General features: G+C 36.5%; 1 protein-coding gene across 1 annotated transcript in view; it reads right to left on the bottom strand.

Annotated features, from left to right (window-relative positions):
• PEX7 (peroxisomal biogenesis factor 7) overlaps positions 1–27,863 on the bottom strand; it is an 86,881-nt gene that overhangs the window by 49,759 nt on the left and 9,259 nt on the right. Inside the window, exons 4-8 of the mRNA XM_068551221.1 lie at positions 25,110–25,187; positions 24,618–24,726; positions 3,813–3,919; positions 2,049–2,162; positions 752–807 (exon numbers count right to left, since the gene is read on the bottom strand). Of these exons, the coding sequence (XP_068407322.1) occupies positions 752–807; positions 2,049–2,162; positions 3,813–3,919; positions 24,618–24,726; positions 25,110–25,187 (464 nt within the window). The remainder of the gene's footprint in view (positions 1–751; positions 808–2,048; positions 2,163–3,812; positions 3,920–24,617; positions 24,727–25,109; positions 25,188–27,863) is intronic.

Below are 27,863 nucleotides of genomic sequence, written 5' to 3' on the forward strand. Positions count from 1 at the left end.
AAATATTTGTAACAAGCTAAATGCCCATATGTAGGAGACTAGTTGAATAAACTATAATACGTCTACACAATGGAGTATTATGCAGAATGAAAAAGATCTCTATGAACTGATATACAGTGATTTCTAAACTACTTTCCGAGAATTCCAGGGTAGCAAATAGGTAAATATATTGTGAATAATAAGAATCAGGAGTTTTAAATCTGGAAAAGGAGAAAAAGTAGAATGAACCCTGTGTGGTATGGGATCAGAACTGGGGGTATGATTAGAGATACACATACACATATTAATACATAGATACACACGTGCATACACATACATAAACGGTCATACATATATATTCACAAACATACATACACTCATGCTGATTTTTTCATATATAACAATCTTAGCCTTAAGATTCACATAATCAGACTGAAGAAATAAAATTTCATAATTTTTAAAATTTAAATTGAAAAGATACTGGCTATTCAATTTATAGCATAGGAAGATATTACGAGGAACAACTGTCAGGAAAAAAGGCTTTTAAACAGAGCAATCAAGCTAACCTTTAAATACTAAAGAATTTACTCATATATGTGGCCAGATCATAAAAACAGAAAAATATAATATTAATCTCAGTGGCAAATATTCTTATGTGCCCAGCTCAGATTATTTTTGTAATAGTAAGATAACATATTACCCTTCAGAAAAGCTGCAAAGATGCAAATGGTACTTGGTATTTCACAATGAAACATATCAAAAGCCACTGTACCTTACAGTAAAATCATAGGAGCAAGAGGCCAACACAGAAGCATGAAATGGTGAAAACTACAAAAAAAACACAAAAAACCCTTTTTGAGGTTAACTGTAATTATAACATGCTACTTCATAAGGTCATTTCCATGAACATTATAATAAAGTTCATCTAACTTAACCAATTTTGTGAATACATATTATGATTGCTATTAGCACAAGTATCAAATAAACATTTAAATGTTAAAAGTTTTTAAATAATTTTTATGTTATTTGTATATCACATCTAATGAAAATGATATCAAGGTCAAAAACTGCAAATTTAAAGACAAGTAATATTTAGTAATAAACATGTTTCACCAGGCTGCCCATTGCAATTTTATTTCTTCCATGTTTTTCTTACCAGTACTTTAATAGTTATATATACATAATATAATTACATTTGAATGCTCTTCATAGTTTGCAAAATACTTTCACTACATTACCCTATTTCATTCTCAGAAGCACTGTGAAATATATATAGAAAATATTTTTTAACTACTAAAACCTGTGAGCCATGAAAAAACATCAGGGCACTGTGTCTCATGTGTTGAGTTGTAACCAGTAAAATTTAAAATATTAACTACAATTTAGAATTTTTTAAATAGGAATAACATAATTATCTTAATGAAAAGATCAAAAAGGTACCTTTTTATCCTTAATGTAAAAAACAAAGAATGAAATTGGGAAATGTCCCTTAATAAGATGTTTTCCACAGTGACTTAGCAAAATTTACCTAAATAAAAGCTGGGAAACTAACTTAAGTCACCTTATACCTGACAAATTTGAGGGGATTAGCAGAAAAAAGCTACCTCATCCTCTGCTGTTTACAAAGTGGAAAACTGTCTATACCCTAAACTTCTGAGAACATTCATATATACAATCATGTTAGGGAAAATAGAGAATTAACTCTCTCTCTGTGCAAGTTTCAACAAAATAAAGAAATCTTCCCACTGAATGAAAAATTGTAAAGAATATAATACTAAAAGTAAATTACTATAGTTAAAAAATATTAAAAGGAATAGTAGAATGGGGATGACAGAATGAGAAAAACATTTTATTTAATCCTAAGTACTGCTCGACTACATTATTACAATTCATTCAATAATTATTCCAGTATTTTACCCAATTTTATCTTTCAATATTCATTATCATTCATTGGATAACAAAAACATGCATAAAAAAGAATCAATAACCCCATCCCCTAAACACCTTTTATATATACTTCATTAATTATATTTTTGTTCTATGTATAAAAAGAAAAGATAAAAACTTACTTTCACTCTCCTAATAGCATAGGTGTGACCAAGAAGTTCAAATACTGGTTGTCGTACATTCCTCAAGTCCCAGCCTCTCAAACTACAATCAACTGCCCCTGTCACTAGCAAATTCTGAAAACAATTCAGAGAAAAGTAAAGTGTGACATCTTTGCAATTAAGCAGTACCCAAGCTTTCCTACTAGAAACAGTGTCTATTTTCTGGTATTTACTTAATCTGATCCCAGGAGTCATTCTTGAAAAGTTATATAACATTATAGAAAGGAGTCAGAATATACATCAAAAAGCAAAAATTAGTAGGACTTGAGAGAAAAGGAACTCAATATGCTTTAGGCATATGATGGAACACTAGACACAACAGAAAAAGGCAGAGTCTCAAACAGCATTGTAGATTTTCCAATCTACTTTTAGGAATATTAATAAGAACATAAGATTTTAAAAATTATACCTGACAAATGAGCCCACCTTTCTTTTCAGCATCCTCTGAGGTTTCTACCAAGCATTAAAAGGCAAGATGCCTGCTAATTTACAAATATTTGAAAGTGCAATGTATAAATTAAATTTTTATGTTTTTCTAATTCTAAATCAATCACTGTTCTCAACTCTCATGGGCCATGTCTTAATATAATATGTAACACTATCTGAGAATTTATGCAGAAAGTGGTAAGTCTCCTATCTAGTCAGGTTTTATAAATTCTGCTATCTAGCACCCTAGGTGAACCCAGAGTTCATGGCTGAAGAGGCCAAGAGCTGCGCCCGCACTCAGCCCCATTCCACATCAACCAGGGCAGTAATCTATTGTCTGAACATTTTCCACTTCAATATAAGCTCCTCTGAAAAAAAGCTGCAATGATTTCTTTTTTAATTTTTAAACTACTCTCAAGTATATATCAGCAACTTTTTTAGAATTCCCAAAAGTATAACACACAGTCCACAATTTCATTTTCCTATTTGGAAAATTCATGAGAGAGATTTGAACTGTAGTCATCAGCACTGAAAATTTTATTAAAATCAAGTATTATTTTGAATATGTTCTATATTTTTAAAATCTATTTTATTTCTTTCTATTTAAAGAACTCAGCCGATACAATGTTCTCTTAACCTTCACTGATTACTTTAAAAGTGGGAAAAACAAGGCATATGTTATACTTATTTGTCATAGTCAACAGACTGCTTCAGGTACATAAATATATTTAAACAGCATATCAACACATATTTAATCCATTTCTATTTCTAATTCATATGCTCATATAGTTAGCTGAAGCTCTGCAAAAAGTTACAAATGGACACTGCTATCCTTACAGAAACATGAAGCTTGGTTAGGCTTATAAGGGAAGATGAAACAGAAAATTCTAAAAACTGATGGACTGTCAAATTAAAAATCAAGTTACAAATAGTTCAGCAGCCTCACTAGCAAAATGAACAAGAAATGAAAGCAAAAGATGATACAAATTGGCAGGGTTAACAGCAATAAAGTAAAAACTTAGGTAACTTGTAAAGCAGTTTCCCAAATAAACAAGTAAGGCTGCACTATTGAACTTTTGAGAACTTCTGTTTCTTATTCAGCCTGTTTTATGTGCACTTAAATCCAATTAATGCTAATGCAGGTCACTCACAATCATCAATTAGAAACGAAAGGGACTGAATTTAACTTAATGGTCCATAAACACTATCAAAGTCCACATAAACAAAGATAAAATAAAATCTAAAACATTTCAACATTAGGAAGGGCTCAGCAGCTCAGGATAGAACCAGACAGGGTACCTCATTGTATTTACACCAGTCACAACTCAGAATTTCTGCCTGATGTGCTGGAACCACAGTTCTGACTCCTGTTGTCTTCACATCCCAAATTCTCAAAGTCTGATCGCCTGGTGAAAGAGGAAGACTTGATCACTTTCCATCACACCACTTGGATACTCGGTACCCATGACAACAAATCAGGGGAAAACACACCACTTTCACTATCAGGATACTGCCACCTATATATCATATATACATTGTTTTTGTACTATAATAATGCATAAGACCTACTAAAAGTGATGAACTACAAAAAAATAAGGCACCATGATAATGTTTTTAGATCTACTCAAAGCAGGAAAATCTAAATCTCACACTAAGACAAACATAGCAGTGATTAAACACACACTCAATGCATTTTTCTTCAGGATAGGAAAAGGCCCTGAAAATCTTTGTTTCTTGTAAATAAAGTCAGCACCCTATACCAGCATATTCTATAAGAAACAAAATGGTAATAGTTTTACTGTTAAATGTGTGCAAAATCTACCAAGTTGAAATGGATAATTTTCAAATCTTAGCTTTTACATTTATTACATTTTAAAGGGCCATCCGAAGGTATATTTTTCACCTTGGAAAAAACAAGTTGAGAAAATTTGTCATTATACTCTGAATTACTACAAAAATGATTATACTCTGAATTATTATACTCTGAATTATGCTGATTACTACAGGTAATACTCTGAATTACTACAAAAATGATTTATATCACATAGCTGCACGAAGTCAACCCTGATCAAATGTTTTACATGCTGTTTGCCTTCAATTTTGTAAACTATGAGGAAATAACAAAATGACCAGATGAAAAACCCTGAATATATGTATATCTACATCAAAATTAAATTACAAACAATAACTGATCATGTGAGAAAGCTAGTTCAGCTTAATGAAAAAAAGAAAAACAATGTGATGGCAGGCATAGTCTTGATTCCATTTAGTAGTTGTGTGACCCTGCACAAGTTATGTAATATCTCTGAGACTGATTCCTCATTTCTAAAAAAGAAACAGAATGACTACATGCATGATGGTATAAGAATTTAGTGTAATAAAGTTTCTGTAAATCGTTAGCATGGTCTCTAGCATATAGTAGATATGCTAATATGTGGTATATAAAAATGCTAAATTTTAGGACTTCCCTGGTGGTGCAGTGGTTGGGAATCCGCCTGCCAATGCAGGGGACACGGGTTCGAGCCCTGGTCTGGGAGGATCCCACATGCCGCGAAGCAACTGAGCTCGTGCACCACAACTACTGAGCCTGTGCTCTAAGAGAGCCCATGAGCCACAACTGCTGAATCCCGCACGCCTAGAGCCCGTGCTCCGCAACAAGAGAGGCCACCGCAGTGAAAAGCCCGCACACCGCGGCGAGGAGTGGCTCCTGCTCTCCGCAACTAGAGAGAGCCTGCACGCAGCAACAAAGACCCAACGTAGCCAAAAATAAATAAATAAATAAATAAATTTATTTTTTTAAAAAAATGCTAAATTTAAAAAATTTCCTTTAGTTACCTACATACAATTTCCTATCATCCCAATTCTAAATCATACGTCATTTACCTAAGTTCAAGAGTTTTAGACCATTTTTTTCTGATTTCTTTGCAAGTTGTTTAAGAAAGATAAGAATTAAATTGTTGGTGGTAGTGAAATGTAGAGGTTAAGAATGGGGGCTTTGGAGCTCCAGAGCTTGGTTCAAATCCAGCTCAATCATTTGGTAGCTGTTGACGTTTAGTCAAGTTACTTAACATCCTGGATTCTTACTTTCCTCACCTATGATAAAATATCTGTCTTATACAGACCCACAGACGTGAAGGACAAATTAGTGGTTACCAGTGGGGTGAGAGAAGGGCAGAGGGGCAATACAGGGGTAGGGGATTAAGAGGTACAAGCTATTAGGCATAAAATAAGCTACAAGGATGTATTGTACAACACAGGGAATATAGCCAATATTTTATAATAATTATAAACGGTGTATAACCTTTAAAAATCGTGAATCACTATATTGTACACTTGCAACTTATATAACATTGTACCTCAACTATACTTCAAAAAAAAAAAACAAAAACAAATCCGCCTTATAAAGTTGAAATGAAATAAAGTTTTAAAAATAAAATAACAAAACATAACCATGATTAGAAGTCATTCCTGTCCCTATTAATAACATGAATAAATAATAACTAATATTTATTGAATGCTTACTATATTCCAAATGCTGGTCAGCATTTTACATGTACAGTCAGTCCTCCATATTCGTGGGTTCCAAATCTGTGAATTCAACCAACCATGGGCCAAAAATATTCAGGAAAAAAAAATTCCAGAAAGTTCCAAAAAGCAAAACTTGAATTTGCTGTGCTGGCAACTATTTACACAGTATTTACATTGTATTAGGTATTTTAAATAATTTGGGGATGATTTAAAGTATACAGGAGGATATGCATAGATTATATGCAAATATGACGACAATTTATATAAGGGACTTGAGCATCTAGGGATTTTGATATCCTGGGAGGGTCCTGGAGCCAATCCCCAACAGATACCAAGAGATGAATATATTAACTTTAAAAACATCACAACAAGTGAGGTAAAAATTTTGATAAAATAAAAAGTAATTTTTGTAGTAATTTACAAATGAGGAAACTGAAGCACATGGAGCTGAAGTAAGTCAGCGGAGAGGAAACAATGGAATCAGGGCCTAGAATCGGAACCCAGGCTCTCTGGCTTCCTAGCCTGTGTCAACTATAACTACACAATGGTGCCCCCTAACGTTGTCGGAGGAGAAGTGCCACGTGATCAATGTTGGCGAAACCTTGAGGAATTATTCTTTTAATTTATACATTAATTATTTTATAAATTGGGGGAAATTTTAATAGACACACACAGATAACATTCTGTCATATCTGCCCCACAATTATTTTAGAAGTAAAAGTAACAAAACACAACAGACAGTGTTGAAACCTCTACTGTATTTCCAACCCCATTCCCCATCCTCCTTGCCCGAGGCTACCACAATGCTGAATTCGGTGTGCCTCCCTGTAGTTTGTGTTTTGGTGATACTTCTACAACATTTTTATGTATTCATAAATATGTACTATTGTTTGTGTGTGAGATTAAAATTTTTTTTTATTTAAAAAGCATCATCCTCCTATTTTACAAAAGGTTGAAAACCACTCTGATAGAAGAGAGTGACTAACGTTTTTGAATCTAGCTAAGGATAGTGGGGATGAGACCGAATGATGAGTTTGAAAGTACCAAACAGAAATGGTTCAGAATCGGTATAGACTAGAGCTCCCAACATTTCAGGGGTCCTAATAATCATCACTGTCTGTGGTCTAGCCACCAGTCAGTAGAATTTCTTTCAGAAGTCTAAGTAGCTTTGATAAGATGATCTTTCATGACTTTCCCTAACCTTCAGAGTTTACAGCAGGGTGGTGTGGATGTCCAGAGTTTGGTCTGCCCAGCAACACCCTTCCAGGAACAGCACCCTCTTTTCACCATGTGATTCCAGAAAGACCTATGGCTCAACACAATCGACTGGCCAAGGACAGGTCTAAGCAAGGCCAGTCATACTATCTCATTTTCTGCCCCTGCCACAGCTGACAGGTCAAAAGTATCTACTTGGGATTTTTCTGAAGTATAACTGAAAAAATAATGTCAGTCCCTCTCTCACAGTAGAATTTACAGCTTATAAAATTGAGAAGCTGCTGGTGGCCATGTGTTTCACTGTATGGAGAAAGCTGGCCTGCAGAGTCAAGTCAACAAGCAGAGAAAAGTCCAGGTTAGAGACAGAGAATGTGTCCGGGGGTCATTTAAGCAACTCTTCCCCTTCTGGGGTTGCTTTTCAATAAATTCTACAAAGACCTAAGATTGCTCAAGTTCTATCACCTGTAGGCAAAGGCGAGCCCTCATCATCATGGAAGCAGTGAATGGGATTCACCTGAAGCTTCAAACTCTATAAAGCCTAGCCCCAGAGAAAAAGATTCGATTTGGCACAAGGCTTCCACTAACACATAGGAAATGCCTAAATGATGTATACTAGCTTTCAAAAATTTATATGTAATACCAGGTCTGAAATCATAAAGTCTGCTATAAACCATGACTAAGCTTTGTTTAAAGTTCAATGAGCTTGTGTTCATCCTAATAATTACGTTCCTCATAATTACATTTTATGGGTGTATGTGAATGCTTTAAAGTACCAAAATATTACAATAAACGTGGACTAGGAGTTTAAGAAACAACTAGTAATTCCAGCAACAATATGGATGAATCTCACAAAACATAATGTTGAGCAAAAGAAACTAGACATGAAAACATAAAAACAGGTAACATTAATCTATTACAAGGCAGTTCAGTAGTCACCCTCGAGTGGGGGTCGGGTAATGACTGAAGGATGTGAGGGGGGCCTCTGCGATGCTCTGTTTCTTGATCTGGGTGCTGGTACACAGAGGTGTTCATTGTGAAAATTCATCACATGCTTAAGATTATGCACTGTTCTGTATATGTATTATATAATGTATTGTTATGTATATAATATACATTATATATGTGTATTTCAAATTACTCTGGGACAATATTTTGGTTCTTCACCATCATATTCAAGCAATGCTTTTTAAAAACACCATGGCTTAGGTTGTCCCCTCTTGCAGTTAATTTAAAGGGCACAAAAAAGTGAGAACTGCTCTGAATGAGCTGAGAATTCCACTTCTGCTGCACACATTCATCACTTCCTCCTCATCACTTTGTTTTCCAGGTAGGAGAGGGACCTCCTGGCCCACTGGTACCAGGACTCATTCAACTCTTTTAGCCCCCACGACATCTATATTTATATATTTTTTAAATTGCATTTTCCAGACAACTGGCCTTTCATTGTCAGCCAGACGTTTATCAGGGCCGTTGATAGTGCCATAGAACCACCTGAATTACCAGCTTCTCTTATCCGTTGCAGACTTGCCACTGGCTGCAGAACCAGTGAATTTAAGTGCATAATATGGTATAGGATGTACTGGCTACTACTATGTCTAATTCAAGTTGCAGCGTTAAGAAATTGGGTAAGGAGAATAAGTGTAAACAGTGAATCTGAAACTGTGAAGTGAAATGAGTAGAAAAAGGATGCATATTGGGCCCAAATAATTTATTTGAAATGCCAGATGCCTATCAGATGTAATATGACTTTTTTCTTAGAGTAGAATGATTTTTTTTAAACTACTGGACTCCACATATTCAGGCATGGCTATGATTTATGCAATTATATGGAGTCTGTAATAGCAGTAATTTAGTTTTCATGGTTCAAAAAAAAGTTTACTTCATATTAATCCTCTTTATGTAAAGAGCTCAAATATTCTTCCCTTTCATCTCATGTAATTTAGAAATATGAATTCTGTACTAATACAACTTTCATGAACTAAACAAAACCAATGTCCTGAGAGAACTCTGCTAAGGAAGATCTAAATCTCTATATACTCCTCCCTTTTGGTCTGTCTTAACTTAGCTAATGATATATTTAGGTCTAGATTTGCAAATACCATACAACTTTGAAGGTGACCAGATTCTTGGAAAAACTCAAATGCTATATTCGCATATACTATCTTAAAATATAAACTGTTACAAGCAGTTGAAAGACATAATTAGCTATACGTGTGCCACAGGATTCGACATAAAACTGTCTTGACTGCCTATCATACAAGCTTCTACCATTTGTAATATTTGTGAAGACAAATATTTTACAATACTGGGTTTCTCAACCATGAATTCTGCAGTTGAAACTATTTTTATGCAAAGATTATAGTATGTTTTATAGCAAGTTCTTGTCTGTAAGCAAGAAGACAAAGTAAGAGAATTAATTGATAAAGACCATAATATAACTCAAACTATAACCGACAAAACTGAGGAAAAAAACTAAAGAGTTCTCAATCCAAGGAAACCACTTCCTCTCTGAATTCAGCACTGAAACCATTCTGTCAGTTTTTTTTTTTTTAAAGAGATGAGTATATTTCTATTAAAACAAACATGCAATTTCCATTACATCAACAGAAATAAGCTATTTATTTAGGCATCTTAAACAGAGTGACACCATAGACTAGTACAGTGCTTTCCAAATTAGGCTGATCACTAGACTCAGCTGGGGTGATTAAAAAAAAAACTTCTGAGGCTTCCCTGGTGGTGCAGTGGTTAAGAATCCGCCTGCCAATGCAGGGGACACGGGTTCGAGCCCTGGTCCGGGAAGATCCCACATGCTATGGAACAACTAAGCCCGTGCGCCACGACTAGTGAGTCTGCAAGCCACAACTACTGAAGCCCACGCACCTAGAGCCCGTGCTCTGCAACAAGAGAAGCCACCGCAATGAGAAGCCCGCGCACCACAACGAAGAGTAGCCCCTGCTCGCTGCAACTAAAGAAAGCCCGTGCACAGCAAGGAAGACCCAACACAGCCAAAAATAAATAAATAAATACATACATACATATATACATACACACATACACTTCTCAGAGGTATCTGTTTCAGTAGGACTAAGATGAAGGCTAGAATTCTGTTGTTTTTTCAAGCTTCCCAATGACTCTGATGGTGGGCCAGATTTCAGGATCACTGGACTAGTACGTTATTACACAAGCATGCATTCCAGATTCTACCTGAAGGAAGTTACTCTAAAACTCTGTTCTCAGAGTTTTAGTTTCTAGATAAGCACTGACTCTTAATCCTTACAGCACATACGCACGCAAAGGCCATTCAGATCTTCCTCAAATATGCCCTGCTCTCTCCACATCCCCTCCCTCTGCTTCCCACTTCTCATCTCCTAACTCTTACTTGTTCATAAGGTAGCAGTTTAAACACTATTTCCTCAGAGAAGCTTCTCCGACCAGCCAACTTTGACAAGCTCAAGAATCCTTTGTTATGTTTCCACAGAATTCTGAGCACACAGGTTAATCATAGGAGGCACCACTCAGAGAGCCCTTACTCTGTGCCAGGCACTGTCCTAAGCCTTTTGCTCATACTAATTCACTTAATCCTCATCAAAACTCCATGACATGGGTATTATTATCACCCTTATTTTTTAAATGAGGAATGAAGAGACGCAAGTTAAGTAGCATGACCAAAGTCACGTAACAGTGGTGAAACCAGAATTTGATCACAGGGAGCCTGGCTGCAGGATCCATGTCCCTAACCACTGTGCTGTGCCCTCTTCCTCAAAGAACTTCATGCTCCTTATCGTTATTGTTGCTAGGTTTTTTCTTAGCATCTCTCTTTCCCACTGGACTATACACTCACTGTATCTTCAGTGCCCAGACAAAGGCGGACATTCACTAAATATATGACTGACTCACTGACAATGTCCCTGTCAACAATCAAAATTAATCTTAAATATGTTTTAAAAATTCTGGTAAGATGATTATTCCCGTATATTATATAATAATAATCAAAAAATTTTAGTGTTTGCTGTGTAAGGTGCTCAGCTATGTCAAAGAATATACATGCCCTATAGGAAATATACGAAAACAAGTCAAGCAAAGAAAATATGCAAAGAAGTGCATTGTACACAGCTTGGTAAGCAAATTTTCTTAACTCTCTTGAAATGGCAAAGGCACAATGAGAGCTTTAGAGCTTACCCCAACTTTTACTATGCCACAAACCCTCCTTTTGTAGAGTGGAAGAAAAACTTTAAATCTTTTCAACTTTATTAAGTAGGCTAATATTGGAAAAATCATCATGGAGAAATATTTCAGGAAAATGTCAAATGCTTGATAAATAAACCTTCCACTGAGTTTCCAAAATCATAAAATCTGGCAGAAAATGGCTTTACTGTATTCAATTTTTTTTAAGGAACATAGGTTACAGCTCACAGGTCCAGTGCTAGGTTTTTGTCAAATCCCTTCTGATTTATTCCAAGCCTTGGATGTGCAGACAATTTAGTTCATATTGACCCCCTATCCATCTTCTTCACCTAACCAGGATTCAGTCTTGCCATTCTCAGTGTATGTAGCTGGGTACCACCCTCTCTCCCGTTTCCCATTCTCAACTGCAGGAGCTGAGCCAGGCCCAAGCCAATCAACACATTACAGCCTCCTCTCCCAGGCACAGTGATTAGTTTAGGAACATCCACACAGGCCATCAGAGTCCATGAGAGAAAATGAAACATTTTTAGATGTCTGAAAAGGAATCTCCCACTTTCTCCCACTGGACAGAAACAAGAAAGGATGCAGGGGCTAGAGCTACTGCCATCTTGCTATCATGTGGTACCTGATACTGAAACCAACTTAACAGAACACAGAACAAAAGAGAGAGCAAGAACAGTCTTTGAGCCCTACATTCAGCTGTGTGTACATAGTCAGGTGTAATTCTGGACATTTCAACTATGTGAGCAAATAAATTATCTTCTACCTTAAAGCAGTTTGGGTCAGAATTTCTTTCACTTTCAACCAAAGACGTGCTGGCTGGTATAACCACTACTTACATTCATTTCTAATACAACACATGAAGGTAATGTCATTAAACTGTCTTTTTTTTCTGTTAAAGCAAATGGACATTTTGTTGATAAAAGACTCTTTTTATATACTATCTATTTACAAAGTACAGATACTTAAGTTTTGTAATTATACTGCTAACTCTCTACACAGTCTTTTTCTGCTATTCAGTCTTACACACTGAATATTCTATATATAACATCCAGAGTCAATATTATGTATACTATGCTACACAAAAGGCCAATGTAATGCAAAGAAGTGTGTGTGACTCAGCCTGAATAAAGGGCTAATATGTACAATTCTGCCTGACTTTTATTTTTAACATCTTTATTCGAATATAATTGCTTTACAATGTTGTGTTAGTTTCTGCTGTATAACAAAGTGAATCAGCTATATGTATACATATATCGCCATATCCTCTCCCTCCCACCCTACCTATCCCACCCATCTAGCTGGTAACAGAGCACCGAGCTGATCTCCCTGTGCGATGCAGCTGCTTCCCACTAGCTATTTTACATTTGGTAGTGTATATATGTCAATGCTACTCTCTCACTTCCTCCCAGCTTACCCATCCCCCCTCCCTGTGTCCTCAAGTCCATTCTCTACATCTGTGTCTTTATTCCTGTCCTGCCCCTAGGTTCATCAGAACCTTTTTTTTTTTTTTTTTTTAGATTCCATATATATGTGTTAGCATACAGTATTTTTCTCTTTCTGACTTACTTCACTCTGTATCACAGACTCTAGGTCCATCCACCTCACTACAAATAACTCAATTTCGTTTCTTTTTATGGCTGAGTAATATTCCATTGTATATATGTGCCACATCTTCTTTATCCATTCATCTGTCGATAGACACTTCAGTTGCTTCCATGTCCTGGCTATTGTAAATAGTGCTGCAATGAACACTGTGGCACATGACTCGTTTTGAATTATGGTTTTCTCAGGGTATATGCCCAGTAGTGGGACTGCTGGGTCATATGGTAGTTCTGCCTTCAATTTTTTAAGGAACCTCCATACTGTTCTCCATAGTGGCTGGATCAATTTACATTCCCACCAACAGTACAAGAGGGTTCCCTTTTCTCCACACCCTTTCCAGCATTTATTGTTTGTAGATTTTTTGATGATGGCCATTCTGACTGGTGTGAGGTGATACCTCATTGTAGTTTTGATTTGCATTTCTCTAATGATTAGTGATGCTGAGCATCCTTTCATGTGTTTGCTGGCAATCTGTGTATCTTCTTTGGAGAAATGTCTATTTAGGTCTTCTGCCCATTTTTGGATTGGGTTGTTTGTTTTTGTGATATTGAGCTGCATGAGCTGCTTGTATGTTTTGCAGATTAATCCTTTGTCAGTTGCTTTGTTTGCAAATATTTTCTCCCATTCTGAGGGTTGTCTTTTCGTCTTATTTATGGTTTCCTTTGCTGTGCAAAAGCTTTTAAGTTTCATTAAGTCCCATTTGTTGACTTTTGTTTTTATTTCCATTTCTCTAGGAGGTAGGTCAAAAAGGATCTTGCTGTGATTTATGTCATAGAGTGTTCTGACTATGTTTCCCTCTAAGAGTTTTATAGTGTCTGGCTTTACATTTAGGTCTTTACTCCAATCTGAGTTTATTTTTGTAAATGGTGTTAGGGAGTGTATTAATTTCATTCTTTGACATGCAGCTGTTCAGTTTTCCCAGCACCACTTATTGAAGAGGCTGTCTTTTCTCTATTGTATATTTTTGCCTCCTTTATCAAAGATATGGTGACCATATGTGCATGGGTTTATCTCTGGGATTTCTATCCTGTTGCATTGATCTCTATTTCTGTTTTTGTGCCAGTACCATACTGTGTTGATTACTTTAGCTTTGTAGTATAGTCTGAAGTCAGGGAGCCTGATTCCTCCAGCTCTGTTTTTCGTTCTCAAGACCACTTTGGCTATTTGGGGTCTTTTGTGTTTCCATACAAATTGTGAAATTTTTTGTTCTAATTCTGTGAAAAATGCCACTGGTAGTTTGATAGGGATTGCATTGAATCTGTAGATTGCTTTGGGTAGTAGAGTCATTTTCACAATGTTGATTCTTCCAATCCAAGAACATGGTATATCTCTCCGTCTGCTTGTGTCACCTTTAATTTATTTCATCAGTGTCTTATAGTTTTCTGCATACAGATCTCTTGTCTCCTTAGGAAGGTTTATTCCTAGGTGTTTTATTCTTTCTGTTGCAATGGTAAATGGGAGTGTTTCCTTAATTTCTCTTTCAGATTTTGCATCATCAGTGTATAGGAATGCAAGAGATTTCTGTGCATTAATTTTGTATCCTGCTACCTTACCAAATTCATTGATTAGCTCTAATAGTTTTCTGGTAGCATCTTTAGGATTCTCTATGTATAGTATCATGTCATCTGCAAACAGTGACAGTTTTACTTCTTTTCCGATTCAGATTCTTTTTATTTCTTTTTCTTCTCAGATTGCTGTGGCTAAAACTTCCAAAACTGTGTTGAATAATAGCAGTGACAGTGGGCAACCTTGTCTTGTTCCTGATCTTAGAGGAAATGGTTTCAGTTTTTCACCATTGAGAACGATGTTGGCTGTGGTTTGTCATATATGGGCTCTATTATGTTGAGGTAGGTTCCCTCTATGCCTACTTTCCAGAGAGATTTTATCATAAATTGGTGTTGAATTTTGTCGAAAGTTTCTTCTGCATCTATTGAGATGATCACATGGTTTTTATCCTTCAATTTGTTAATATGGTTTATCACATTGATTGATTTGTGTATATTGAAGAATCCTTGCATTCCTGGGATAAACCCCACTTGATCATGGTGTATGATCCTTTTAATGTGCTGTTGGATTCTGTTTGCTAGTATTTTGTTGAGGATTTTTGCATCTATGTTCATCAGTGATACTGGCCTGTGGTTTTCTTTTTTGTGACATCTTTGTCTGGATTTGGCATCAGCATGATGGTGGCCTCGTAGAATGAGTTTGGGAGTGTTCCTCCCTCTGCTATATTTTGGAAGAGTTTGAGAAGGATAGGTGTCAGCGCTTCTCTAAATGTTTGATAGAATTCGCCTCTGAAGCCATCTGTTCCTGGGCTTTTGTTTGTTGGAAGATTTTTAATCACAGTTTCAATTTCAGTGTTTGTGATTGGTCTGTTTATATTTTCTAGTTCTTCCTGGTTCAGCCTCAGAAGGTTGTGCTTTTCTAAGAATTTGTCCATTTCTTCCAGGTTGTCCACTTTATTAGCATATAGTTGCTTGTAGTAATCTCTCAAGATCCTTTGTATTTCTGCAGTGTCAGTTGTTACTTCTCCTTTTACATTTCTAATTCTGTTGATCTGAGTCTTCTCCCTTTTTTTCTTGATGAGTCTGGCTAATGGTTTATCAATTTGTTTATCTTCTCAAAGAACCAGCTTTTAGTTTTATTGATCTTTGAAACTGTTCCCTTCATCCTTTTTCATTTATTTCTGCTCTGATCTTTATGATTTCTTTCCTTCTGCTAACTTTGGGTTTTTTTTTTGTTCTCCTTTCTCTAATTGCTTTAGATGTAACGTTAGGTTATTTGAGATTTTTCTTGTTTCTTGAGGTAGGAATGTATTGCTATAAACTTCCCTCTTAGAACTGCTTTTGCTGCATCCCATAGGTTTGGGTCATTGTGTTTTCATTGTCATTTGTTTCTAGGTATTTTTTGATTTCCTCTGATTTCTTCAGTGATCTCTTGGTTATTTAGTAGCATATTGTTTAGCCTCCATGTGTTTGTATTTTTTACAGTTTCTTTTCTGTAATTGGTATCTACACTTATAGCATTGTGGTCGGAAAATATACTTGATACGATTTCAATTTTCTTAAATTTACCAAGGCTTGATTTGTAACCCAAGATATGATCTATCCTGGAGAATGTTCCATGAGCGCTTGAGAAGAAAGTGTATTCTGTTGTTTTTCGATAAATAAATATCAATTAAGTCCATCTTGTTTAATGTGTCATTTAATGCTTGTGTTTCCTTATTTATTTTCATTTTGGATGATCTGTCCATTGGTGAAAGCGGGGTGTTAAACTCCCCTACTTTTATTGTGTTACTGTCAGTTTCCCCTTTTATGGTTGTTAGCATTTGCCTTATGTGTTGAGGTGCTCCTATGTAGGGTGCATAAATATTTACAATTGTTATATCTTCTTCTTGGATTCATCCCTTGATCATTATGTAGTGTCTTTCTTTGTCTCTTGTAACAGTCTTTATTTTAAAGTCTATTGTATCTGATATGAGTATTGCTACTCCAGCTTTCTTTTGATTTCCATTTGCATGGAATATCTTTTTCCATCCCCTCACTTTCAGTCTGTATGTGTCCCTTGGTCTGAAGTGGGTCTCTTGTAGACAGCATATATATGGGTCTTGTTTTTGTATCCATTCAGCCAGCCTATGTCTTTTAGTTGGAGCATTTAATCCATTTACATTTAAGGTAATTATCAATATGTATCTCCCTATGACCATTTTCTTAATTATTTTGGGTTTGTTTTTGTAGATCTTTCCTTCTCATGTGTTTCCTGCCTAGAGAAGTTTCTTTAGCATTTGTTGTAAAGCTGGTTTGGTGGTGCTGAATTCTCTTAGCTTTTGCTTATCTTTAAAGGTTTTAATTTCTCCGTTGAATCTGAATGAGATCCTTGCTGGGTAGAGTAATCTTGACTGTAGGTTTTTCCCTTTCATCACTTTAAATATGTCCTGCCACTCCCTTCTGGCTTGCAGAGTTTCTGCTGAAAGATCAGCTGTTAAGCTTATGGGGATTCCCTTGTATGTTATTTGTTGCTTTTCCTTTGCTGCTTTTAATATTTTTTCTTTGTATTTATTTTTTGATAGTTTGGTTAATATATGTCTTGGCATGTTTCTCCTTGGATTTTTCCTGTATGGGACTCTCTGTGCTTCCTGGACTTGACTGAATATTTCCTTTCTCATATTAGGGAAGTTTTCAACTATAATCTCTTCAAATATTTTCTCAGTTCCTTTTTTTTTCTCTTATTCTTCTGGGACCCCTATAATTCGAATGTTGATGCACTTAATGTTGTCCCAGAAGTCTCTGAGACTGTCCTCAATTCTTTTCATTCTTTTTTCTTTATTCTGTTCTACAGTAGTTATTTCCAATATTTTATCTTCCAGGTCACTTATCCGTTCTTCTGCCTCAGTTATTCTGCTATTGATTACTTCTAGACAATATTTAATTTTGTTTATTTTGTTGTTCATCATTGTTTGTTTGCTCTTTTGTTCTTCTAGGTCCTTGTTAAAAGTTTCCTGTATCTTCTCCATTCTATTTCCAAGATTTTGGATCATCTTTACTATCATTACTCTGAATTCTTTTTCAGGTAGACTGCCTATTTCCTCTTCATTTGTTTGATCTGGTGGGTTTTTACCTTGCTCCTTCATCTGCTGCATATTTCTGTCTTCTCATTTTGTTTAACTTACTGTGTCTGTGGTCTCCTTTTCGCAGGTTGCAGGTTCACAGTTCCTATTGTTTTTGGTGTCTGCCCCCAGTGGGTGAGGTAGGTTCAGTGGCTTGTGTAGGCTTCCTGGTGGAGGGGACTGGTGCCTGTGTTCTGGTGGGTGGGGCTGGATCTTGTCTTTCTGGTGGGCAGGGCCGCATCCAGTGGTGTGTTTTGGGATGTCTGTGAACTTAGTATGATTTTAGGCAGACTCTCTGCTAATGGGTGGGGTTGTGTTCCTGTCTTTCTAGTTGTTTGGCATGGGGCGCCCAGCGCTGGAGTCTGCTGGCCGTTGGGTGGAGCTGGGTCTTAGCGTTGAGACGGAGATCTCTGGGGGAGCTCTCACCTATTGATATTACGTGGGCCCGGGAGGTCTCTGGTGGTCCAATGTCCTGAACTTGCTTCTCCCACCTCAGAGGCTCAGGCCTGACACCAGACCGGAGCACCAAGACCCTGTCAGCCACATGGCTCAGAAGAAAAGGGAGGAGACTTCCCTGGTGGTGAAGTGGTTGAGAATCCACCTGCCAGTGCATGGGACACGGGTTTGAGCCCTGGTCTGGGAAGATCCCACATGCCGTGGAGCATCTAAGCCCGTGTGCCGCAACTACTGAGCCCGTGTGCCACAACTACTGAAGCCCATGCACCTAGAGGCCAAGCTCTGCAAAAGAGAAGCCACCACAATGAGAAGCTCATGCACTGCAACGAACAGTAGCCCCTGCTCACCACAACTAGAGAAGGCCTGCGTGCAGCAACGAAGACTCAATAATGAAGACCCAATGCAGCCAAAAATAAATAAATATTTTTTAAACAGAAGAAAAGGGAGAAAAAAGATAGAAACAAATAAAAATAAATAAAATAATAAATAAAAAGAAATAATTATTAAAATAAAAAATAAAAATAATGAGAAAAAAGAGAGCAACCAAACCAATAAACAAATCCACCAATGATAACAAGTGCTAAAAACTATACTAAGATAAACATAAAAATCAGAAACAAATCAGTCGCAGACAGCAAACCCCAAGTCTACAGTTGCTCCCAAAGTCCACTGCCTCAATTTTGGGATGATTTGTTGTCTATTCAGGCATTCCACAGATGCAGGGTACATCAAGTTGATTGTGGGGATTTAACCCACTGCTCCTGTGGTTGCCCGGAGAAATTTCCCTTTCTCTTCTTTGTTCACACAGCTCCTGGGGTACAACTTTGGTTTTGGCCCCACCTCTACATGTAGGTTGCCCTCAGGCATCTTTTGGGAAGTCTGAGGTCTTCTGCCAGCATTCAGTAGGTATTCTGTAGGAGCTGTTCCACATGTAGATGTATTTTTGATGTATTTGTGGGGAGGAAGGTGATCTCCACGTCTTACTCCTCCACCATCTTGTAGGTCCCCCGTGCCTGACTTTGTCGCTATCAGATTTTACCTTTGGTCATGGTCAGTAAAAGAACAATTAAAAACAAAGAAAGATAATTTGGGGGCCTTAAATAATAATACAAATTAATAGAATTACATGCAATAGTAAGGTAAAGGAATTTTAAAAAATCTATCAGTAATTTATGGTTTTATTTATTAATACTTTTCCAATTTATACTCATTATTAATTCTAGTTTATTACAAATGCTACCAATTAGAGCTCCTAGATGACATGTCTTCACTGCTTCACTAGAAGGGAAGTATGTTTCAGGTCATTCTGAAGATGGATCTATTCTATACCACTAATTCCTTCCAGAGTTTGAGGCGAATCCTTTGAAAATGTAGAATATAAGACCAAAGGGCATCCCTACACTAAGAAAATGATGTTAATGTCAAACTAATTCACATCCTTATAAGAATTTTAACTGACCTTGTACTAACAGTCTCTGTATTAGGGGTTTTCACCAACAGTAAAATTATAAAATGGTCAAATTATAACCATTATGCTTAACTGCAGTCATCTTGCAGATCTGATTCACTATCAACATGAAACTCATTAGCATTTCCATTAAAAGCATAAAAATGACTAACTCAAGTTATATATGCAGGCTAAAGGGTTAGTTAAGTCAAACAAGTGTATTAATATTGCTATCATTTACTTAATACACACCCAGCCTTATGGCTAGTTGTGCCACAGAAAGACTGAAAAAAATCAAAGAAGAAATTTAGGCTTGGAAAAGGAAATGTGACAAGGAAAAATATATTACCAGTCCCATCCCCAAAGACTTGATATTTCAGAAAAGATTTGGTTCAAATTATGGACTGAGAAACTACAACTTACACAACTTAGAAAATTTAAGAATAGTAGTAATAATTTTATCAATGTACCTTTCTTCATTCTAGAAAATACTATTAATTTTAATCAGCAAACAAAACATTTTCTGAGTTACCTGAACCTCTACACACAGAAGTTATTATAATTCACTATTATCTTAGGATCTAAAAAAATTGCTTAATCTAAATGGGACGTATGTGTCTGTTCACAATTTACCTGGAGGTTTCCACTTCTGAGGTTCTCCAACCTAGTCATACTTCAGAATTCAGGGACATTTGGTCATTTTTAAGTTTTAGAATTAAAAAACATAATAAACAAATAGAAAGGATTTCTGTGATATTATATTTCCTGTGGAACCCACTCAACATAATTCAACATCTCAGGGCACTGATTTAGCTTATTAGCAAGAAAGGAGCAATTATCCTACCGATTGCCTATCTTCAGATGCTAGATAATGAAATGAGGAGACAATACAGGAAGCACTCTTCCCCTCCCCTGCTATTGTGCCTTCTCTCCTCCCCTAAATAACCACACTGTGCAAAAGACCTTCCATCCCTTTATCTCCCCTCAAGACTTATACCTGGGGTCAGCAAACATTTTCTGTAACGAGCCCAACTGTAAGTATTTTTGGCTTTGAGGGTCATTCAGTCTCTGTCATAACTACTCAACTCTGCCACTACAGCATGAAAACAGACGTAGACAGACAATATATAAATGAATGGGCGTGACTGTGTTCCAATAAAACTTTATTTACATAAACTGCCAGTGGGTCATTTGATTTGAGGGCAATAGTTTGCCAACTTGTGCTCTATTCTAAGCTTTCTTCTATTTAGTCTTTCCTGGGTGCTCTGATTTACTGCAATGGCTTTAGATCCCATTTATGAGCCAACAACACAGTTTTTATTCATAAGGTCTGATTTCTCAGCTCCAAACTCCACCTGCTCTTGAAAACCCCACATGTGTGTCCCACAGGCTCAACATGCTCTAAAACTAACTCAAGATCTTCGTTTTCAAATGTATTTCTTATCTCAGTTATGACAGTACCATCCATGAATTTGTCCTTGCCAAGAATCTAGGACTTATTCTTTATTCATCCCTCTCCCACGTCTTCCACATCTTATAAAATCATCTCGAAATACCACTCAAATCAGCCTACTTTATTCCATCCCTTCTGCCACTATCCTTATCCATGCCTTCATCTCTCTCTTAATTGTTTCTCTGCATCCACTCTTGCTCACCTCCAAACTATTCTCTACACGACAGCCAAAATGAGTTTTTAAAAATGCAAACCTAATCATATCACTCCCAGGCTTAAACCTCTTCATGTCTTCCCACTGTCCATAGGATAAAATCCAGAGTCTTGAATCCAGCCCACAAGGCATGATCTGGGCCCCTGCCTGTGATCCTGACCTCATTTTTACTACCCTTTTCCTCTTAGGCAACAGTCTCTCTGGCCCTCTTTCAGTTTCTTAAACGCATCAAGTTCTTAATTTTGAATATACTACTCTGCTTGGAATGTTCTCTCTTGCTATGCCATCTAAGGCCTCCCACTTTTCACTGAGCCAATTCCTTATTCATCCTAAATGAAAGTCAGAAACCTATCAAGCAAAAAATTGATAGTTTTGACTACCAAAAAGTTTCAATGCTTATACAGTAAAAATTAAAATATAATAAATAGGTTAAAGGACAGAAAAAAAATTGGGAAAATATTTGTAACAGACGTAAGATACAGAGAACTAATTCCTAAGTATAAAAAGAGCTCATACATCAATACAGAAAAACAACAAACAGCTCTCAGTAGAAAAACAGGCCAAAGACATGAACAGGTGACTCACAAAAGAACAACTACGGCAGCCAGTTGACATACTGAATGTGTTCACTAGCCCTAGTAATCAAATACACAAATCAAAACAACAATTAGTTGTAACTTTTCATTCATCAAATTGGCAAACCTCTAAAAGATGGAGGAGACACATCCATTTACCATTTCAAGGTCCAAACCTTAAAATAACTGTTGCCTTGACACTATCAGCATTCTCATTATCAGAATAAACTGACATCATCTAGACCGGGAAAGTTGTTATTGTTTTGTCTAATCTATAAGGTGTTGCTGCCCTGAAATAAACACATTGTAAAATAACAAGTGTCATATAGATTATATTTATGTATACATTTTCCCAAATGGTCTAATTGAATCATTCCTCACATTGGAATACCCTGAGCAGACACCAGTTTCTCCTTCCCAGTATGTGTCTCCTGAGGCAGATGAAAGTGACTCAAGAAGGCAGCCTTAGAAAAGCAACTCTGCCCTTGCTTATGCCAATTAAATTGCTCACCTTTGTTTTATTTCTATGCTTTTTACAGCTTTAATGGCACTCAATACATTATACAAATTATCTAAAAGAAAAGTGAAGCAATATATATTAAGGTATCAGAGCTTTTAGGAAGGAAATAGTATCAGAAATCTTTCTTTAGCCAAATGTTTATTGGTGGTATATCAAATAAAAGAAACCTGTTGTACCTCTTTTTCTACTTTAGATTTGTTTTAATTTTATAAACTTAAATATGTAATATAAATGCATATGTATAATTCATAATATATAATTGGGAGATGTTCTCTTCCAACAAGTGTATTTAAACCTATAGTCTAAGAACTCTTTCTGAATGGTGGTATGATTCAGTCAATTCAGCTGTAATACTGGACTACAGCTACTAAGAAATCTCCACAATCAAAAATTGTTTTATAATAACAATGTTTTCAGTGGGGAAAATGAATTTGGGACAGGAGATTTTCTGACTCAAAATTACAAAATTATTTTCCTGTACAATTTCAACAACGACAAAAGTTTTATACCTATAAGCATGTAAAACCTAATATCACTAAGCAAATTCAGCCTTTAAAGATATCTGACTTTTTCCTGAAGAATATTCCCCATTAATATTTTTAATTTTTTGAACATATATTCTGGAATGAGCATAAGAATTTTTATGGAGGAATACAAGCAAATGTTAACAGTGGTTCTATAGGAGGAGGGGAATGAGCACTTACTTTTTACTTGGCATGTTTCTGTGTTGTTTGAATTTCTTTACTACGTATATGCTCAAACAGGAATTATCGGGATACCATTTCTGTTTTCTCTTCATAAATTTATTTTTTGAAAGTTATAAAAGAAGCAAGATATAAAGAGTGCTGATATTATCTTGTCAATCACCACAAATATTTATGATTAATTAACACATTCTTATAACTGTTATTCAACCTTTGTTCTGATAAACAAACCAAAAATAAAGCCATCTAAGCAAAGCAGCTCAGTAGCTAATAAAAGGAGCTAGACTGGTTCCCAACTTTGAAAGATTTATAACTGGTTATGATCTGCCTAAGACAGACCATTAATCATTAATTAACCATATTTATTCATTAATAGTTGTGCTTATAAAATTCACAGTATGAAAAGTCATACTGTGGCAGATATAATATCACTGAGAATTAATATTCCATATCCTTAACCACATGAATATAACCTCTAAATAACCTCTAAAAACCTCTAAAGTCTTCCAACATACTGTTTCCCCACTGGGAATGATTCTACCTTCTAACCATGGGAAGAAGGGAGTGTTATTCTTGTTATCTCAGCTTCTTCTCCCCATCCCCTTATGGAAGGACCCTTCCACTGAACTTGTCCATGTAAAGTCAGGACAACAGAAGGGTGACAGGATAGACTGGCAGAAAGAAAAGGTAAGAGGAGGAAAGTACAAGAGCTGTGAGGGCAGGGTTACAGGGTGTGAGAAAGAAGGTAAATGGCCAGGGGAGACCCACTCCAGAGCAGCCAGGGGCGAGTGAAGATGACGACAGCTATTTAAATGACCATTTGGCAGGTGGACCAAGCTGTTTTAAATGGCACTGCAGAGAAATTGTGCAATGTTTCTCTCCAAATTATATATAAAGTAGATTGTTCAGATTATACATGATTTAGGAATCGGCCAACAAACCAAATTTGTAAATCCTTATGCAAACAGTACAAAGTGTAATTTTAAATTTCTATAAAATGACTTTTCTCTACAAAAAACATAGAGACATATAAATGTAAGTATCTGCTTTATCTTAGAATTGCTGACATGAATCAAAAGTAAACAGTTAGGAAAAAAGATCATACCAAACATATTCTTGCTATGGCTTAGTGGCAATGAATTAAACAGACTATCCCTAAAAAGAAGGTAAATATCAAGCAAAGGAGGTTGACTGTGTGCTAGACATTTTACATGTTTCCTTATTTCATGCTGACAACAACCCCGTAAGTTAGACATTCTTAGCCCCATATTACTGATGCGAAAACCCATCACATCACCCTGACGCCCCACAATCGGCCACTGAAGAGAGTTTCCAAATTCAATCAAGTCTGATGCCAAAGCCCTCACTTTGTCCCTTACCTCTCACCTCACCAAAAAGGCACATGTTAAGTCAAAGGTTTAGAAGCAGGCCGGGATAATTCTTAACTAGAGACAGAAAGAATGAAATAGTCTCAAGAGTTCAAATAGGAATGTAGTCCCTTTTCTTCTCCAAATCTAAGGTACGCAGTGCCACCTACTGGAGAAAGTGAGGCCACCATTCCCTACAAATAACGCTTTTGGTAAATGAATTCTTTACCTGAGGCTGAAGCAAAGCAACCAGGGATGTGGGGCGACCAGATCGTGCTATAAATGACACTTTCATGGCCTCTAAAGGTGCACAGAGACTTTCCAACAGTTGGATCCCACTACAAATAAATGAATAGATCAAATACTTAACAGAGGCAAATTCATTATGCTTTATATATACAATATATATGATATACCATATATATGTATTTATACACACACACAATATACATATATATCTCAAGGATTTCTTTAAAGTCTATTTTTATATAAAGCAAGATGGTATTTAAGGGGCCAAAATAATCAACACTGAGCTAATTATTAGTTTATAGCTAGAAGATTAGAAAATTTTAAATTCTAATAAATGCTTTAGTATATTTTTTGCAAAGAAAATTAACTGCCTAACTGAAAAGCAATAGAAGTATGTTCCAGAAAAGAAAAACTTCAGTGGAAGCTTTGAGGAAGGGAATATTCGGTTTTAAATACAGTAATGCTGACGTACCAGCTTGATAGTTTGATCCCATGAGCCAGACACCACAAGCTGTTCACATCTGGTTTGACTCCAGTCAACACTGTACACCTAAAAACATTTTAAAGTGTCATTTAGAATGCAAAAGAGCATCGAGTTCAATATTACATTAATCTGTTTGTAACGGTGATAGCCAGTTAGAACAACTAATTCACTTCATTGAAACATCAAATAAAGTCCTACAAATCTCAATATGGTGTCTGAGAAAGGGAAAGGTCATCTTGTCCGTTCCTCCAGCCTTACCCTTAACAGATAAGACTCCATTCTACTTTAGCAGGATCCTACAGAATATTTCCAAAACCTTCTTCACTAAAACAAATTATACATATTTTTAAACCTACCAACAAATCACTGTTTGCAGCACCCTGAAGAAATGTCAGAGCAGATTAGAAAGTTAGTCATCTAAAAAAGCTTGCCAGGTCAATGTTTATCAGAAAGCATTAAAATTCAATTAATATCCCTTTCTGGCCTTTCTTTGAAAAAGCTTAGCGGAATGACGTGATACTTTCAGATCTCTTGGTAAACAGCTTTAGTTATCCAATGCTGCTCTCAGTAAACCATCTCAAATGAATTATATGAAAACTTATGGAAATACTTTTAATTCTGTTATTTGATACAACAGATTATATACAGATCACTATTGGAAGCTAAGTTCAACCAAATATGTGTATAATTAAACTTTACAAAAGTAGTCCTGCCATGGACCTGAGTATGCCATTAAATGTGATCAGCCAGCAGGTTATTTTGAATCTAAAAACTCTACCATATTTATGCAGGAAGCACGACTGTTTGGGGTTTGTTGTGGCTTAAGTATGGATTCCCTGTTCTCTACTGCCTAGTGCTATGCCTAGCCATGTTGGAACCTGAGTTTAAAACAAAAAAATAATTAGTAATACCGATTATGTCCTTACTTAAAACTTTGATATTTTGTTCATCCTAGATTTTTCTTACATTAGTTTTGATTTTTTAAATACTGCATTAAGAGATTATTTATCTTGACTACTGAGCATTGGGGGCCCCCTTAAATTATGTACTTAAATTATGTACTAAGGTGAGTGTTTCAACACCCAGTTCTGGCCCTGCTGCGGCCCATATTCTTGCACAAGAGAGAAAAGCAGCTGGAACACTAAAGAAATCATGATCCAGCAACAGAGAGTAGCTCATAAAGTATACAGAAGGGTCAGCAAAATCCAAAGTGCTGCTGCAGCCATCTGTCAGTTACGGATGGAAAAAGATAGGCTCGGAAGCAATCAGGGAAGAGCTTGAGACCAAAAGAGGTTGATTTTACCCTCTAGGCCAGGGCTTAGCAAGTTTCTTCTGTAAAGGGCCATATAAATATTTTAGGCCTTAAATATTTATATAATAAATATGTTAATATATTTATTATATTCATAATAAATATATTATGGGCCATTTGGTCTCTGTCACAACTACTAAACTAAGCCTTGTAGAGCACAAAGTAGCCATAGATGATACTTAATAAATGGGCATGGCTGTGTTCCAATAAAACTTTACAAATCAGACAGTGGGCTGGATTTGGCTCTGGCCCACGAGTAGTAACTGGCCAACCCCTACTCCAAGCTGATGTGAACAGTCAAAAATAACCACAATAGGAAATCTTTATTGAGCACCTACTGTTTGCCAGATGTTGTCATAAGCACTTTACATATTTTATCTCATTTCATCTTCACTTCTGTGAAGTAGATACCGTGCCAAGGCCCAAAGAGGTTAAGTAACTTGTCCAAATTCCCACAGCTAGTAAGCTGCAGAGCTGAAGTCTGAACCTGGGCAGCCTAATCGCAGAGTCCACCTTTAATCATGATGCTAGGCTGTCTCTACAATATGTTGCATGAAGGCACTTTAAAATGGAACTTTTCAGTGACCTGGCACTGTGATATTAAGGAAATAAAACCCTGCCCTTGTTGGTATCACCCTTCACTGGAGCTCCATTTGGGCCCAGACTGATTCCATTTTGTTTTCATGAATTATCCGTACCCATATTAAAGCCCCTACCTATCTATCCACTTGGTGAACCCCCGCTCATCTGTCAAGACTCAGCCCCTTTAAATCTTCTGTGAAGTAAGCCTCCCCTGATGAACCCCTCAGGCATCGAGGAGTCAGATGCTTCCTTCTGTGCACTCCGACAGCATCTTACACCTACTCCTAGTTCAGCATTTACCATGTTTTACTAAATTTAGTGTTAAATAACTGCCATACCTGCTATATTTTGGAAGAACCATCATAAACAAAACCATCTTGTTTATGCTCATTGCAATATAATAGGCACTCAAGAGACTGAGTTAAAATGATTTAACCAACCAAATTTATCTCCACAACCTGTGCTGTTGCTAAGTAGTTATAAAGAGCTACTGTTTTCATTTTAGAGGATAACTGAACAAATACAATTAAAGATAACATCATTAGCTCAGACTCCTCTACCTCTACCCATTTCCAACATGACAGAGGACTTGAAACCTGACAACTTCTCACCTTCTAAAACTGCAAGAGCCTCCGCGGGCTCAGAGAGAACCCAGCCCCAATGAGAACAAAAGACACGACGTAAGAAAACTATGCTGATACCAGGGCTGCTGCCAGCTCTTCTATGTGACTCATAACAAAGTGGCAACCATCAGGGTCTAGGACAAAATCAAGCATAGGATATACACGGTGAGGTTAAAAATGGGATAAAAAAGAAGGAAATAGGGCTTCCCTGGTGGCGCAGTGGTT

Source organism: Eschrichtius robustus, chromosome 9 (assembly GCF_028021215.1).
Source record: "Eschrichtius robustus isolate mEscRob2 chromosome 9, mEscRob2.pri, whole genome shotgun sequence".
Classification (NCBI taxonomy): Eukaryota; Metazoa; Chordata; class Mammalia; order Artiodactyla; family Eschrichtiidae; genus Eschrichtius; species Eschrichtius robustus.